This window comes from Trachemys scripta, chromosome 1, assembly GCF_013100865.1.
Source record: "Trachemys scripta elegans isolate TJP31775 chromosome 1, CAS_Tse_1.0, whole genome shotgun sequence".
In the NCBI taxonomy this organism is placed as follows: Eukaryota; Metazoa; Chordata; order Testudines; family Emydidae; genus Trachemys; species Trachemys scripta.
This window is the reverse complement of record NC_048298.1, coordinates 190713496-190726476: the sequence shown is the minus strand read 5'-3', so window position 1 is coordinate 190726476 and position 12981 is coordinate 190713496. Positions and strand designations below refer to the sequence as shown.

The window sequence follows — 12981 nt, the reverse complement described above, 5'->3', positions numbered from 1 at the left end:
TTTCACATGTGAAGAGGTGTTCCAAGGAAGCTGCTGTAAGAGAACATATGCTTCTGACAATCCAGCAAGTCTGTGCTCAGAGTTAGTAACTTTGCCTCATTATTTATAATCAGTAATATACAGTATTTTTAGACTAATGATGCCGTCTTCTCTTACTACTTAATTGATTCATTTTATTTTTAGACCTGTTGACCTTTAAAGTATATAATTGTCTATCCAGATTGTAAAACTGAAAAAAAAAAAAAAATGAATAAAAAAACACTTTCCTCTTCATGAGCTAGTGGTTGCACTGTTACTTGAAACCCTTCACTATTTGTACATGCTTAACTTACAATTTGAATCTGGCCATACACACTTTTTTTGTTTGTTTGTTTTTAATGAGGAGCAATTGTAAAGAGGTCACCATTTTATAAGTCCATGGCTTCTTTATTCCAGAAATATATATCTAAATACTGGGAAGCAAATACAGCCACACCCACTTAGAGTGAATATGCTTGTACTTAAATTTTGCTCTCAGTGAATTTTTTTGTTTAGTTTTTTGTTTTGTTTTGCAGTGGGAGTAGAGGAAGTTTCTATACAATGGTACCATAGCTCGACTGACATGATTACCTTACGGCACTGAAATTACTCTCATTAGTATGATGACTACTAGACCTGCATGGCCGCTTTGCCTCTTGCTCCTTTCATCTCTTTGTATTCACTGAAACTGGCCACCCCCTTTTCCAACACCTCTTTTGTAGCAGGTTTCAGAGTAGCAGCCGTGTTAGTCTGTATCCACAAAAAGAAGAACAGGAGTACTTGTGGCACCTTAGAGACTAACAAATTTATTAGAGCATAAGCTTTCGTGGACTACAGCCCACGTCTTCGGATGCATATAGAATGGAACATATACTGAGGAGATATATATACACACATACATACATATACATACATATGCAAACTAGACACAATCAACTCCGGTTTGAATAAGGACTGGGAATGGCTGAGCCATTACAAACATTGAATCTATCTCCCCTTGTAAGTATGCTGACACTTCTTATCAAACTGTCTGTACTGGGCTAGCTTGATTATCACTTCAAAAGTTTTTTTTCTCTTAATTAATTGGCCTCTCAGAATTGGTAAGACAACTCCCACCTGTTTATGCTCTCTGTATGTGTGTATATATATCTCCTCAATATATGTTCCATTCTATATGCATCCGAAGAAGTGGGCTGTAGTCCACGAAAGCTTATGCTCTAATAAATTTGTTAGTCTCTAAGGTGCCACAAGTACTCCTGTTCCTCTTTTGTAGCTGCATTCTTGTAGTGGTCTCTTCTCACACAGCCCAGATATGAAGCAATGGTGGTATTGAGCTCCTCCGGTCTCACTCATGCCACTTCCCACCTTTTCCACTTCTGAACTGTACTCCATCAGGCATTAATCTCCCTGTCCTGTTAGTTACTGTCCACAGGCTTCTCATCTCTATTTTTTATCGATTACAGTGCCTGGATTTCCTCTTCTCCCATTTATCTTCCACTCCCTACCCCAAAAATGCTCAGCTGTCGTATTGACCTGGTAGATGCTGTTGCATCTTCCACTCCCTATCATCTTCCTTTGACCTTCATCTCTGGATCAATTCTCCAAGCTGCCAGCAGGGTCACTAGTACTGTTCCCACTAATGTACCTCACTATCAGAGTTTCCTTTTTCTGATCACTACCTTATTTCTTTCAGTGTTGCCCACTCCACCTCCACCCTCACTTTTCTGCTCAGCCTTTGAGACCTTCAGTCTATTAACATGCTTCACTTCTCTGGAAATCTGAGCACCCTCTTTCCTTCCCTCTCACTCACCTCTGTTGATTCCACAGTTAGCACCTTCAACTCTTCTCGCTCTCCTCCATCCTAAATTCCTTTCTCCCTTCCTTCTGGTTGTCCCACTTATCCTCGCACCAAGAGAAGGTTGGTAGCTTAATTCAACGGAACCACCATATGGGAATCTTCCACCAGTATTGGGGGAACCTGTGCTCCCTCTGGTAAAGTAGAACGCTGAGCTTCTGAAGGAAGTATGGTATAAGAACCTAAACAAGCTGGCATGAGACAGAGCATAATTTTTTTCCATGTGGAGACTGTTTCTGTTGGGAAATGATTTCCCCCCTTGCACCTAGAATTAACTAGAGGATGAACACTGAAATGTGATGAGGTATAATATACTATTGGAATAAGCAAGAGGATCTTGGAGTTCTTTCAGGGAGACCCTTCAGATCAGCAGTGTAAAATTATCACAGATTTACCAGCCAAGCCACAAAATGTACTTTCTTACCCTTGCCATTAGTATGAAGAAAGTCTAATATTTTACTTGCCTGCCTAATTTGTCTTTATCCTGGGTGAATTGTGCAAGATCAATGGAAGAACTGGAGCAGGGCACAATCCCACCATTTTGGGTTTGTGGCTTTGACTAAGCCTGCTGTAAGGCATGTGAAAGGAGTGATGGGCATGAGCTCATCTTCTGATTTCCCTTTATAAAGGCCGAGGAAATGTGTTGTTTACATTCAGTCCTTGGGGAAATGATACCCACCTGTCTTTCCAGACAGGACTTCTTTCTATTTAATTCTACCTTGGCTTTACCATCTCACTCATTAACAAAAACTCACTATTCTTCCATTTTAGTTTTACGGGAACCCTACACAGTCCGTGTGGAGGACCAGAAAGCCATGAGAGGCAATGTAGCGGTCTTCAAGTGCATTATCCCCTCCTCTGTGGAGGCATACATCACTGTTGTCTCTTGGGAGAAAGACACAGTCTCACTTGTCTCAGGTAGGCTTTAATGGCTTTCTTTCCCTATTGGATATGGTTTCTGTGTTTTCCATAATGCTCAATGGTTCCTTTGTGTTGATTATAGCTGAATGATATTTCATCTTTCCACTGTAATTAATGTATAGCACATTTAGCTCTGATGCATCCTTGTGATTAGGTGTGACTTGAAGCTTTGAGACAGCTCTGGCTTTTTTTAGCTTGCTCCCAGGGAAATTAACATGTATTTTGTTTTACACTAGACACAAAATCAGAATTTCTTGGCATTGTGGCGTAGTGTTGACTTGATGGGTTTTTTTAAAGGAAATTCTGTTTGCCATAGAATTTTTTGTTTTGAGTGTCAAACTGTTTGTTGGGTTGTGATTGTTTTCTAGTGATGAAGTTAGTTATGGAGTAAAAGAAATTTTGAATTACATTTATTTTGGTTCTTTTAAATGAATGATTGACTCCCATATTTCAATAATATTTTTGTATCAGGTATGCCTATAAACAACATTTGGAAGCTTTCACAGTGTGAAAGCTTATATATACTATCCACAGACATAACATAATAACATTTTTGATGTAAACCAAATATATTTATGCATATATTGAAGTTAAACTATATGTTTATAAAAAGAACTATCTGCACTGCTGTGTATACAGAAAATTTACTTTGCTGTTGGAAAACTGCAAACTTTCATGAAAATAATTGAATTTTCTAGTTAGGACTCCGCAAAACATCTACAATATGTACTGAAAGTATGTATAGATGCAGCAAAGATCCCATTTTAAAAAAAAAAGAAGAATCCCATTGAACTGATTTAACCTCACAAACGGGTCTAGGAGTGAAATCCTGGCTCCATTGAAGTCAGTGGTGCGAGTTCTACCGTTGACTTCAGGGGAGCCAGGATTTCACCGTAGCAATCCAACATTTTCTAGATAATAGTATGTAAAAAATCCATAGAACAACATATGTGTATATAGACTGTATCATATGGAAAGAGCATGTTGTTGTACTACAGCTGAAATGTGTATTATGCGGATAAATACAGAATACATCTGCTATTATATGCTCAAGTAAATGATGTACATGCACAGGATGTGAAAGTACAGCTGTTGAGTATTGCAGCAAGGGGACAATAATCAGAGCTAAATGTCAGTGCATTGTATATTAAGAATGTGTTTACACTATGCTACAGTATGTGATGAAATGAGTTAAAGATTGTAAGTTCTTAGGTTAACCACCCTCCATTTTGGATAAATGTGGTGCGGATAGAAATGGAATTCTTTGTTTCTATATATCTTGTCTTCTAAATTTGACTTCCTGTTTCTGGTAAAACTATTGTTTAAATGGTTTGTCCCTTCATGCATATTTTTGAGACAATATGAAAATAGACTCGTTTGGTACAGAAATGTAGTATTTTAAAGTGATTAATCACCTTGTCCACTGATATCGGTATAGTTTTTAAGTGCACTAAATCCACTTTAGTCCATTTTTTTACATTGTCCTATGTGGGCTCTGAGCCAACTATCTGATCTTCATGGGTAGAAACCTGCACCCATGCAGACCCCCATTGAACACAAGAACCACAAATCCAGTTATAGTAGTTGGGACTCCGGGATTGCAAATACAATACAGATGATGTGATTTGTGGTCATGCATTAAAGAACAGGATTGAGCCATTAAATGTTACAAATATCTTTATTATTATTGTAACCTGTTAAAAGAATATATAATATAATTAAAATTACCAAACACATAATTACATGGGTTTCTATTTAATTTCTCTTAATCTTAAAATAGTCTATTAAGTTCGATAATTTAATATTATTAAAAGTTCCTTCAATTATCAATTCAGAACATCTTGAAAAATTTCACCAACGTGACTTGTCTCCTCACAGCCTGATTCCTACCCTGTTGGAGCACCACCACATCTTTGGATTTTCCTCATAATTCTGAAGTCTAGAGTACAATATGTTTCTGCAGCCTCTTCCCTACTATTGTAGAGGGAATGCTGCTCCTCTGGAAGCCACAATGGCTACATAGAACATAGAAACAGTCTACCTAGTTAGTCAAGCCTCTGCCTTCAACATCTGTCCTTCTAGTGGCTGAAAAATGATTAGGGGTATGGAATGGCTTCCATATGAGGAGAAATGAATAAAACTGGGACTTTTCAGCTTGGAAAAGAGACGACTAAGGGGAGATATGATTGAGGTCTATAAAATCATGACTGGTGTGGAGAAAGTAAATAAGGAAGTGTTATTTACTCCTCATAACACAAGAACTAGGGGTCACTCAATGAAATTAATAGGCAGCAGGTTTAAAACAAACAAAAGGAAGTATTTTTTCACACAACACACAGTCAACCTGTGGAACTCCTTGTCAGAGGATGTTGTCAAGGCCAAGAGTATAACAGGCTTCAAAAAAGAACTAGATACGTTCATGGAGGATAGGTCCATCAATGATTATTAGCCAGGATGGGCAAGGATGGTGTCTCTAACCGCTGTTTGCCAGAAGCTGGGAATGGACGACAGGAGATGGATCACTCGTTTATTCCCTCTGGGGCACCTGACATTGGCCACTGTTGGAAGACAGGATACTGGGCTAGATGGACCTTTGGTCTGACCCAGTATGGTCATTTTTATGTTCTTATGAAGGAACATAATAATAGTCCTTTATTGATCAGCTGGGCCTAAACATTTTTTCTCATAGGACTTTTGACTTTTTTAATTGATGAAGCTGCATCCATTAAAAATCTTCTTCTCCTCCCAAAGCATCTTTATAGACACAGAGAGCAGTACAGTATCACCATTCATTCCTGTCCGTGTCTTGTTCCTCCATTAAATCCAGTTTGGTTATGTCCCTGGAAGAAAAAAAAGTGTGGAACTGCATTTCCATGAGCTGGATAGGGTGGATTCACCTAATAAGCCATTACATCTGGAACTTATTTGTTTTAGAAACAGTACAGCAAGCCATTAAAAATGAAGACTTAACACATTTATCATGGCTCTGATCCTACAAGAGTATATCTGAAAAAAAAATTGTGTGCAGTCACAAAGCAAGCAAAAACTATCCATTAAAACTGATGCTCTTTAAAAGGTTGTTTAGTATATCTTGCCAGATCAAATATAAAGTCTATATTTAATTACAGTTGTTCTGATGAACTCCTCAGTACCAGTGTTAAAGGGAGGCAGGGGACATCAGTCCAGTTTAACTAGAATGACTGTAGGGTTTGCTGTTTACTATCACAGTACTTTAGCAGCAGCTTAATAGTGCTAGCTTTTTAAAAAGTGACGTGTTTTATGAGACAATTGCCTTGATTTCTCTCCATGATCAATTCAACAATAATATGGCCATGAACTCAAATGGTGGATATTGATTAACCTCAAAGTCTTGGATTCCCAGTGCTGATGAATAGGATGCTAAGACATAACAGGACTATTGATCTGTTTTCAACTAGTGATCTATATTTTGAGGGAAAATGTATACTAACATAGGTACCAAATATGAGAACAACTTTCCCATGTGTGTCTGATCAACTTTTGTGAAGTGTTGAAAAGAAATAGACAATAGTATGTTTTTGCATCTGACAATTTAATATTAGAACATTAGTGACAGGATAGGATTAAAAGAGAAATATGGCTGGTTATCAGTGAGTAGTGGATGTCATCAGAAAGGAAAATTAAAATGAGCAGAAACCACTACAAGGAATCTGCTAGGGATGTATATTTACTGGAGATTATCACAGACTGTATTAGACAAAATGCCATGGAAACAGTGGTATAAAACTAAGTATACAGTACCATAAAAGGGAGAAAGTTGAAAATAAAATCTCCCATAAGGATTATCTGTTGAAGAACACACAAGTAAGACAGCAAGCGTAGACCCATGGAGGGAAGTGTGAGACTTCCTAAAAAAGGTAAACAAGCCAGCACTCTTAACAGGTGCTGCATGTTCTAGTTTTAGAAGAGTGACTTTTGCTTTTGAATTAGTTACACTTGCATACAATCCTTTCAGATATAATCTAGAGTGAACATTTCAGATACTAAAATATATGGAGACCCCATCCTGAATTTTAGAATAAAGGGACTTGCAAATGAGCTACAATCCTTGTTTCAGATGCTCCGCTATTACACGGTATGTTAGTTGTCCTTTTTTCTATGTAAAACCAACTCTCTGCTTGCTTGCTTGCTTGCTTTTAAAAGCATTGCTGCTCATTATATATACCAAAATCTAGTTTTTTAGAAGTACACAGGAAATATGTCTTAGCTCAGATAGTAGAAGTCTTGTTGGTTTCATAATGATGCAACATGCTAGACATCTGTAACTTTATAATCTATTGGCTGGATTCTGCTTTTGGTTGTGCATAAGGAGGTCCCACTGAAGTTATCTGAGAGCAGAAAGCTGTCCATAGGGATTTTAGTTTGTAGCAAATATGTAATGCACAGGACTGCTGGTAAGAGACCCTTCTCTATTTCCTGGTTCTGGTTTCATGCCATGGATCAGGGTTAGTGCAAAGGTGAGGGGGTAGAAGGCCACTGGAAGGCATCCCCAGAAGATAGGCCCTGGACCTTATCTGGAGCTCTGTTGCTAACAGATTCCCCTTCATTTAAAGCAGTAGTTGCCTATGTTTAATAAAAATGGTGAATATGTGTAATGAAAATTTTCCCACAAACTTTTTTCCACAAAAATTTTCAATGAAAAATTAAAATAAAATCAATTTTAGAAACTACAAATAGTAAAATTATATCTATTCAGACAGACATTTGCTCACCCATCTTTCTAATACTAACAATTCTTCTGTGGGGGAAATCAATCACTTTTCCCCCACAGTATAGACCTCGCCTAACATTTGAAATGTGAAAAATAGAAAAATGTACAGTAGTTAGGAGCAATTTTAGAGGGACTTGCACTTGTGTCTTTGTAAGTATTGTAGCTAGATCTTTGAGACCCACATATGCGTTCTAGTGAATCATGTCTTGCAGGTCACACTAAACATGAAAACTTAAGTAATCCTTTGTTGTAAATCTTGTCATGTGACTACTAGCTAACTTTGTATATACAAAGTTTCTTCTGAGTCCTCACTGTTTTCCCTCATGAAATTACCCCCACAGATTGTCACTCCATTAGAATCTGGCACTGTGCTGTGTTGATTTTGCAACTACTGAAAACCATTTTTCCAGAAGAGCCTAATGAATGCAGTAAAGCACATTTGTGCAGTGACAACTGAAAACAAAGTGTAATGCACGGTGCTGTTGTGTTTTCCACTGCTGCTGCCCCACTCCCCACCCTCTGCCTTCAGCCACCAAAAGGGGACTAGTACTTGGTTCTGGTCTCTGTCTCAGTTCCGAACTGTTGCTCTGTGTACTTCAGGCAGCCCCAACAAACAGCAAAGCCAGGTGGGGAAGAGGACAGGCAAAGGCAAAATAGTCACTGATTCTCCCTGTGTTGGGTGGGTAAAGAGTAGCTCCATACCCGTTCGATTGTTGATCAGTTCCTGGGATGAGTGGAGGACAGGAGTGGTGACTGAAAGAGGATTATTAAAAGGGATGAGTGTAAGAGAACAGTGAAGGGACAAGGAAGGAGAAGATTAAGTGGAGGGAAAAGTGAGGAAAAGAGTGGAAGGGAGGAGGGTAAATAAACTGTAGTCATAGTAAGAGAGAACCTGTCTTTCTGGGGGTTACAACAGTATGAGACACAAACAAATTGAAACTTTGTCTGCTTTCCCTATAACATTAAACAGACAAGGGAAAGCAGACACTGAAAAGACAGCAGAAAGGATGTACTATGATATGCATTAGAAGAAAATAGAGGTGAAAAGAAAGAGAAAAAATATAAACAAAACAGTTCAATAATATTGTCTATAAAAATCTTTATATTAAAATATTTGCAATTTTACATTTTGAAGGGGTAGCTGTATATAATCTCAATACACACACTCTTTATATCTGTTCTTGGTTTATTATGAATACCATGTTAGCTAGATGATGAGAACTGTGAGGTTTTTTTGAGATTTTAATGGACCTGTGTAGTTTAATGAGGTTAACAAGAGGTGCATGGACCCTTCTGCGTAAATTCCCCCCTTTTCCTGTCTAATAACAAACCTTGAAAGGATCTGAGTTGTGTGAAAAATAGGATGACTTAAAAAAGGTAGAAAAAGAAGAGGGACAGTATTTATTGTGGGGATTTAATTAGCAGTGAAAGAATAGCAGCTTTGAATGAAAGGTATAGAACTATGAAAGGTAAACAAGTCCCTGAAGGGTTTTGATTGACATAAGGATGACAGCTGTTGAGTCTTTGAGCCTCTGCACTTTCCATGGGCCATAAATTAGACACAGAGGACCAAGGCTGAGAATGTGTCACTGATGCACAATGACCTGCATTTAATATAACGAATTGCATAATTTACACCACATTCTTTAAGTCTTAACTTTAGAAGGCTCCAAGGGTTCTTGGATCTCTTTCCACCAAGAGTTCTATGAATTGCAATGATTGATGGTCAGCAGTCCTGTTTGCCAGTAGCTACCACATAGTGGTATCTAAGATACAGAACTGAAGTTTTCATCTGTACTTATATTTGGAGATTATGGCAGCATCTCAAAATCCTTGGGGTGAACATTTTTCTCCTTAATAGTGAGCGCTGCGCATGGTTAAAATGGGTTAAATTTTCTAATTAATATTATTCATGAATGTAGATAGTTTTCTATATAAATTCTAGTCCTTTAGAAATATTGGCAATATAGAAGATGGTCCCACATGCAAAGATGAGATCTAGATTTGAATGCATCCAAAATTCACCCATTTCTCTCTAACAATCAACAGCCATATAACATAACTTCAAATGCTCTAGCTCTAAGATTTTTCATTGTCCAAGTTGAACAGAATAAAAATCTAAATCGCTAGTCCTGATGTTGACAGTAAAAGAGGTTTAAACATATGTAGAGTTTTTGAATAATCTAATGTAATATCAATAATGCAGCTAAGGACTTAAAATACTCTTTTAAATTGTAATACTACACAGAAAAATGCCACAGCCAGACTCCTCCTCCTTTTTCTTTTTTTCAGGGCATGATTTCGAGAGTTGCTGAGCACCTGCAACTTCTGTTGATTGCTAGTGACGTTGATAGGAAGTGCAGATGCTCAGCATTTTTCAGGATTGGACTTTAAGTTTGCTGCAACAGCAATATGTTTTCCAAGCTTCATGCAGACTTGTAAAGCTCACTTATCTCTAAAACTGATATTGCTTCTTGGCTTTCTCTTTCAACAAAGTTATTTTCCTAAGGAACCATTAGGGAAAAGTAACTTACTACATTATTTAAGAAATGCCTGGTTATTGCATTTGCAACTTTTTCTACATTTGGTAGTAGTGTTTAATGTGGGGAGTACCACATGATAGAAATTAGAGATGGGAAGGATCTATTAGGTTTTGTATACCTCTCCTGCCAGTGCAAGTTTGTGGTATGCTCTCCTGTGACTTATATAGTTCAATTTTAGCTGACTCAAGCAATGTTGTTTCCCCCATTCATTGGAGAATCTTCCCACTGGCTGATATACAGTATCTATTCCATCTATATTTTCTATTGCATTGTATCAGAGTGTGATAATCTGGGAACCATGCTAAACTGGGTGGGGGAGGATATGTCTAGATACGAGTGTGTCAATAGCAGAGGACACAGGGAGGAATAATGTCTCACCAGACTTTCCGCTCCTTGGTCCATGAGTTGGCTATGGTGTTCATAAGAAAGCCTTGGAATTTAACTGGATCTGTGTTGTATCCCCAGGCAAAGTATTAACAACTTCAACAGAACTTTATTTACAGTGCAAGTCTCTTCTCCAAGATGTAGCTACACACTTTGTAACTCTCCCAGCCTCCTCAACTCCTCCCCCCTCCTTCCTGTTTCCTGTCCTTTCAGACTCCCAACAGCCAGTGCTCCCAGTTCTAATAATTACAAGCAGCATCTAAACACCACATTCCTTCCTCTCTTAAGAAACTTTCCAAATTAAAATAAACATTATTGTTCTAACCCCAGGAACAAATATGAAACAAGACACTATACTGTTGGCAGGAATATTACACTGAAAACACTGTAGATACTACATAACATAGTCTTTAGTCCAGGCAGGTGGTCGTCTGAGTCTGACAGGCCGTCTTTTAAGCCCCGGTTCCATTTCAATGTCTTGTTGTGTTGGTTCTACAGTGAAGTCATCCAATGCAGACTGGGTGTTGGCATAATCTCCTCTTGGTGCATAGGCAGGTGCAAGATAAGCAGCATTCCATACCCGCCCATCAGAAAGTAGATAGGTGTAAGGTCCCTTCTTCTCTATGATTTTAAGAGGAGCTGTGAATTTATGGTCCCCTTTGCGTAAGATTCCAGGTTTTCATATTCTAACAAAGGAACCACACTTAAACTTTGGTTCCTTAGCACCCCACCATTTGTTTGTGAAAGCCTTAGACTTTGCTTGGTTCTGTTCAACTGTCTCTTTCAGCATTATTTAGTGTCCTTGAAGCAAATGCAACAGTCCTCTTTGTGATGTCCTCATGAAGTTGTGTGAGGACAGCCCCAAGTCCATAATCAAAAGCATCAGTAGTTACAATTGTGGGCAATGCGGGACTGAATAATGCAAATACTGGACTATGTACAATCAAGTCTTTCACCCTTTCAAAACTAACTTGTGCATCCGTTGTCCACACTAAGGTTGAACTTCTCCGTAGTAATTCTCGTAACGGTTCAATGACAGAAGCATAATTGGAAATGAATTTTGCATACCAGGAGGTAAGACCCAAGAAGGAATGTAAGGTTTGCAAATCTGTTGGAGGAGGAGCATTTGAAATTGCCAGGATATGATCTGGATCAGGTTTTAGTCCAGCCTGTGAAATTGTATGCCCCAGAAAGGAGAGTTCAGTTTGTCTAAATTTGCATTTGGACCTATTGAGCTTGAGGCCTGCTTTGCTGATGCAGTTTAGTACAGACTGCAGGTTATTGTTTTTTTCTAGTGTAAGTTGTGGTTCTAGAAGTAAGCATTCTCTTACATGAAGCATTGTTGTTTTCTTAATGAGCTGGTTTCTAATCATCTCATCTGCCATATTCCCAAAGTCACAAGTTACAATTAGACTCCTCAGGGAAGCCATATACTGCATTATAGTCTCCCCTGGTTTCTGCTCATGCTGGCGAAATCTGTAGCGATTAGCTACTACATTCACTTTTGGCACAAAAAAGTTCTTTAATGCAGTGAGTGCAGTCTCATATTTATCATCTGCAAGGGGAAAAGTGTAGAATATGCACTGCCCTTCTGCTCCAAGGCAGTGGATTAGCAGAGCACGCTTTCATACTTCAGAAATCTCTGTAGCACTGATTGCAAGTAGATAAGTCTCAAACATACGGATCCAGGCAGTAAAAGCAATTGGAGGCTCACCTGGGCTTTGCAGAAAGGGTGCAGGTGGGTTCAGAGGCAGAAGATCCCATCCTCATCACCAAAATGTTGTATCCACCAGGCAAAGTATTAACAACTTCAACAGAACTTTATTTACAGTGCAAGTCTCTTCTCCAAGCTGTAGCTGCACACTTTGTAACTCTCCCAGCCTCCTCAACTCCTTCCCCCTCCTTCCTGTTTCCTGTCCTTTCAGACTTGCAACAGCCAGTGCTCCCAGTTCTAATAATACAAGCAGCATCTAAACACCACAATCTGTTAGTCTTTGAGGACAGACCGTGGTGACTAAGGTTTACTGTTTGTGAATTTGGGTTATGATGTCTGATTGGAGGGGTTAGTGATCCGATCAAGATAGAGATGAACTTTCATCTCCTATATCCACTTTTAGATTAAGGTGTGAGCAATTACATGTGTTGTTCAGGCAATTCATGGTCTACAGGTGCATAGAAAATTTTGGACGATTGTATTAGATGTGTCATCTCCATGGGCCTGAAGTTTCCTAGGGCAATGAGTTTTTGGGACTCTTCCACGGTCTCTCTCAGCTTCTCTGTGAAAACCTTCATGATCTGGAGGTCAGTTGTTTGGCATGACTTTTAACTTAGATTTTGTTGACTTGCAAATAAGGGATACACTTGAAATATTCTGACTTTTTTTCCCAGGAAAGATTCTTCTTCTTTAGGAGTGAGACAGCAACTCTGTTTCTGTGCATTCTGGGCCTGGTCTAAAGTTCACTGAAGTCAATGGGAGTCTCTCTGTTTACTTCAATGGATTATGGTTCTGG

General features: G+C 38.6%; 1 protein-coding gene across 3 annotated transcripts in view; it reads left to right on the top strand.

The window, feature by feature from the left end:
• The window catches only part of DSCAM (DS cell adhesion molecule), a 613017-nt gene that overhangs the window by 96099 nt on the left and 503937 nt on the right, over positions 1-12981 (top strand). For all 3 annotated transcript variants that reach the window (XM_034753123.1, XM_034753134.1, XM_034753142.1), the window contains exon 3: positions 2645-2791. In XM_034753123.1, coding sequence (XP_034609014.1) covers positions 2645-2791 — 147 coding nt within the window. The remainder of the gene's footprint in view (positions 1-2644; positions 2792-12981) is intronic.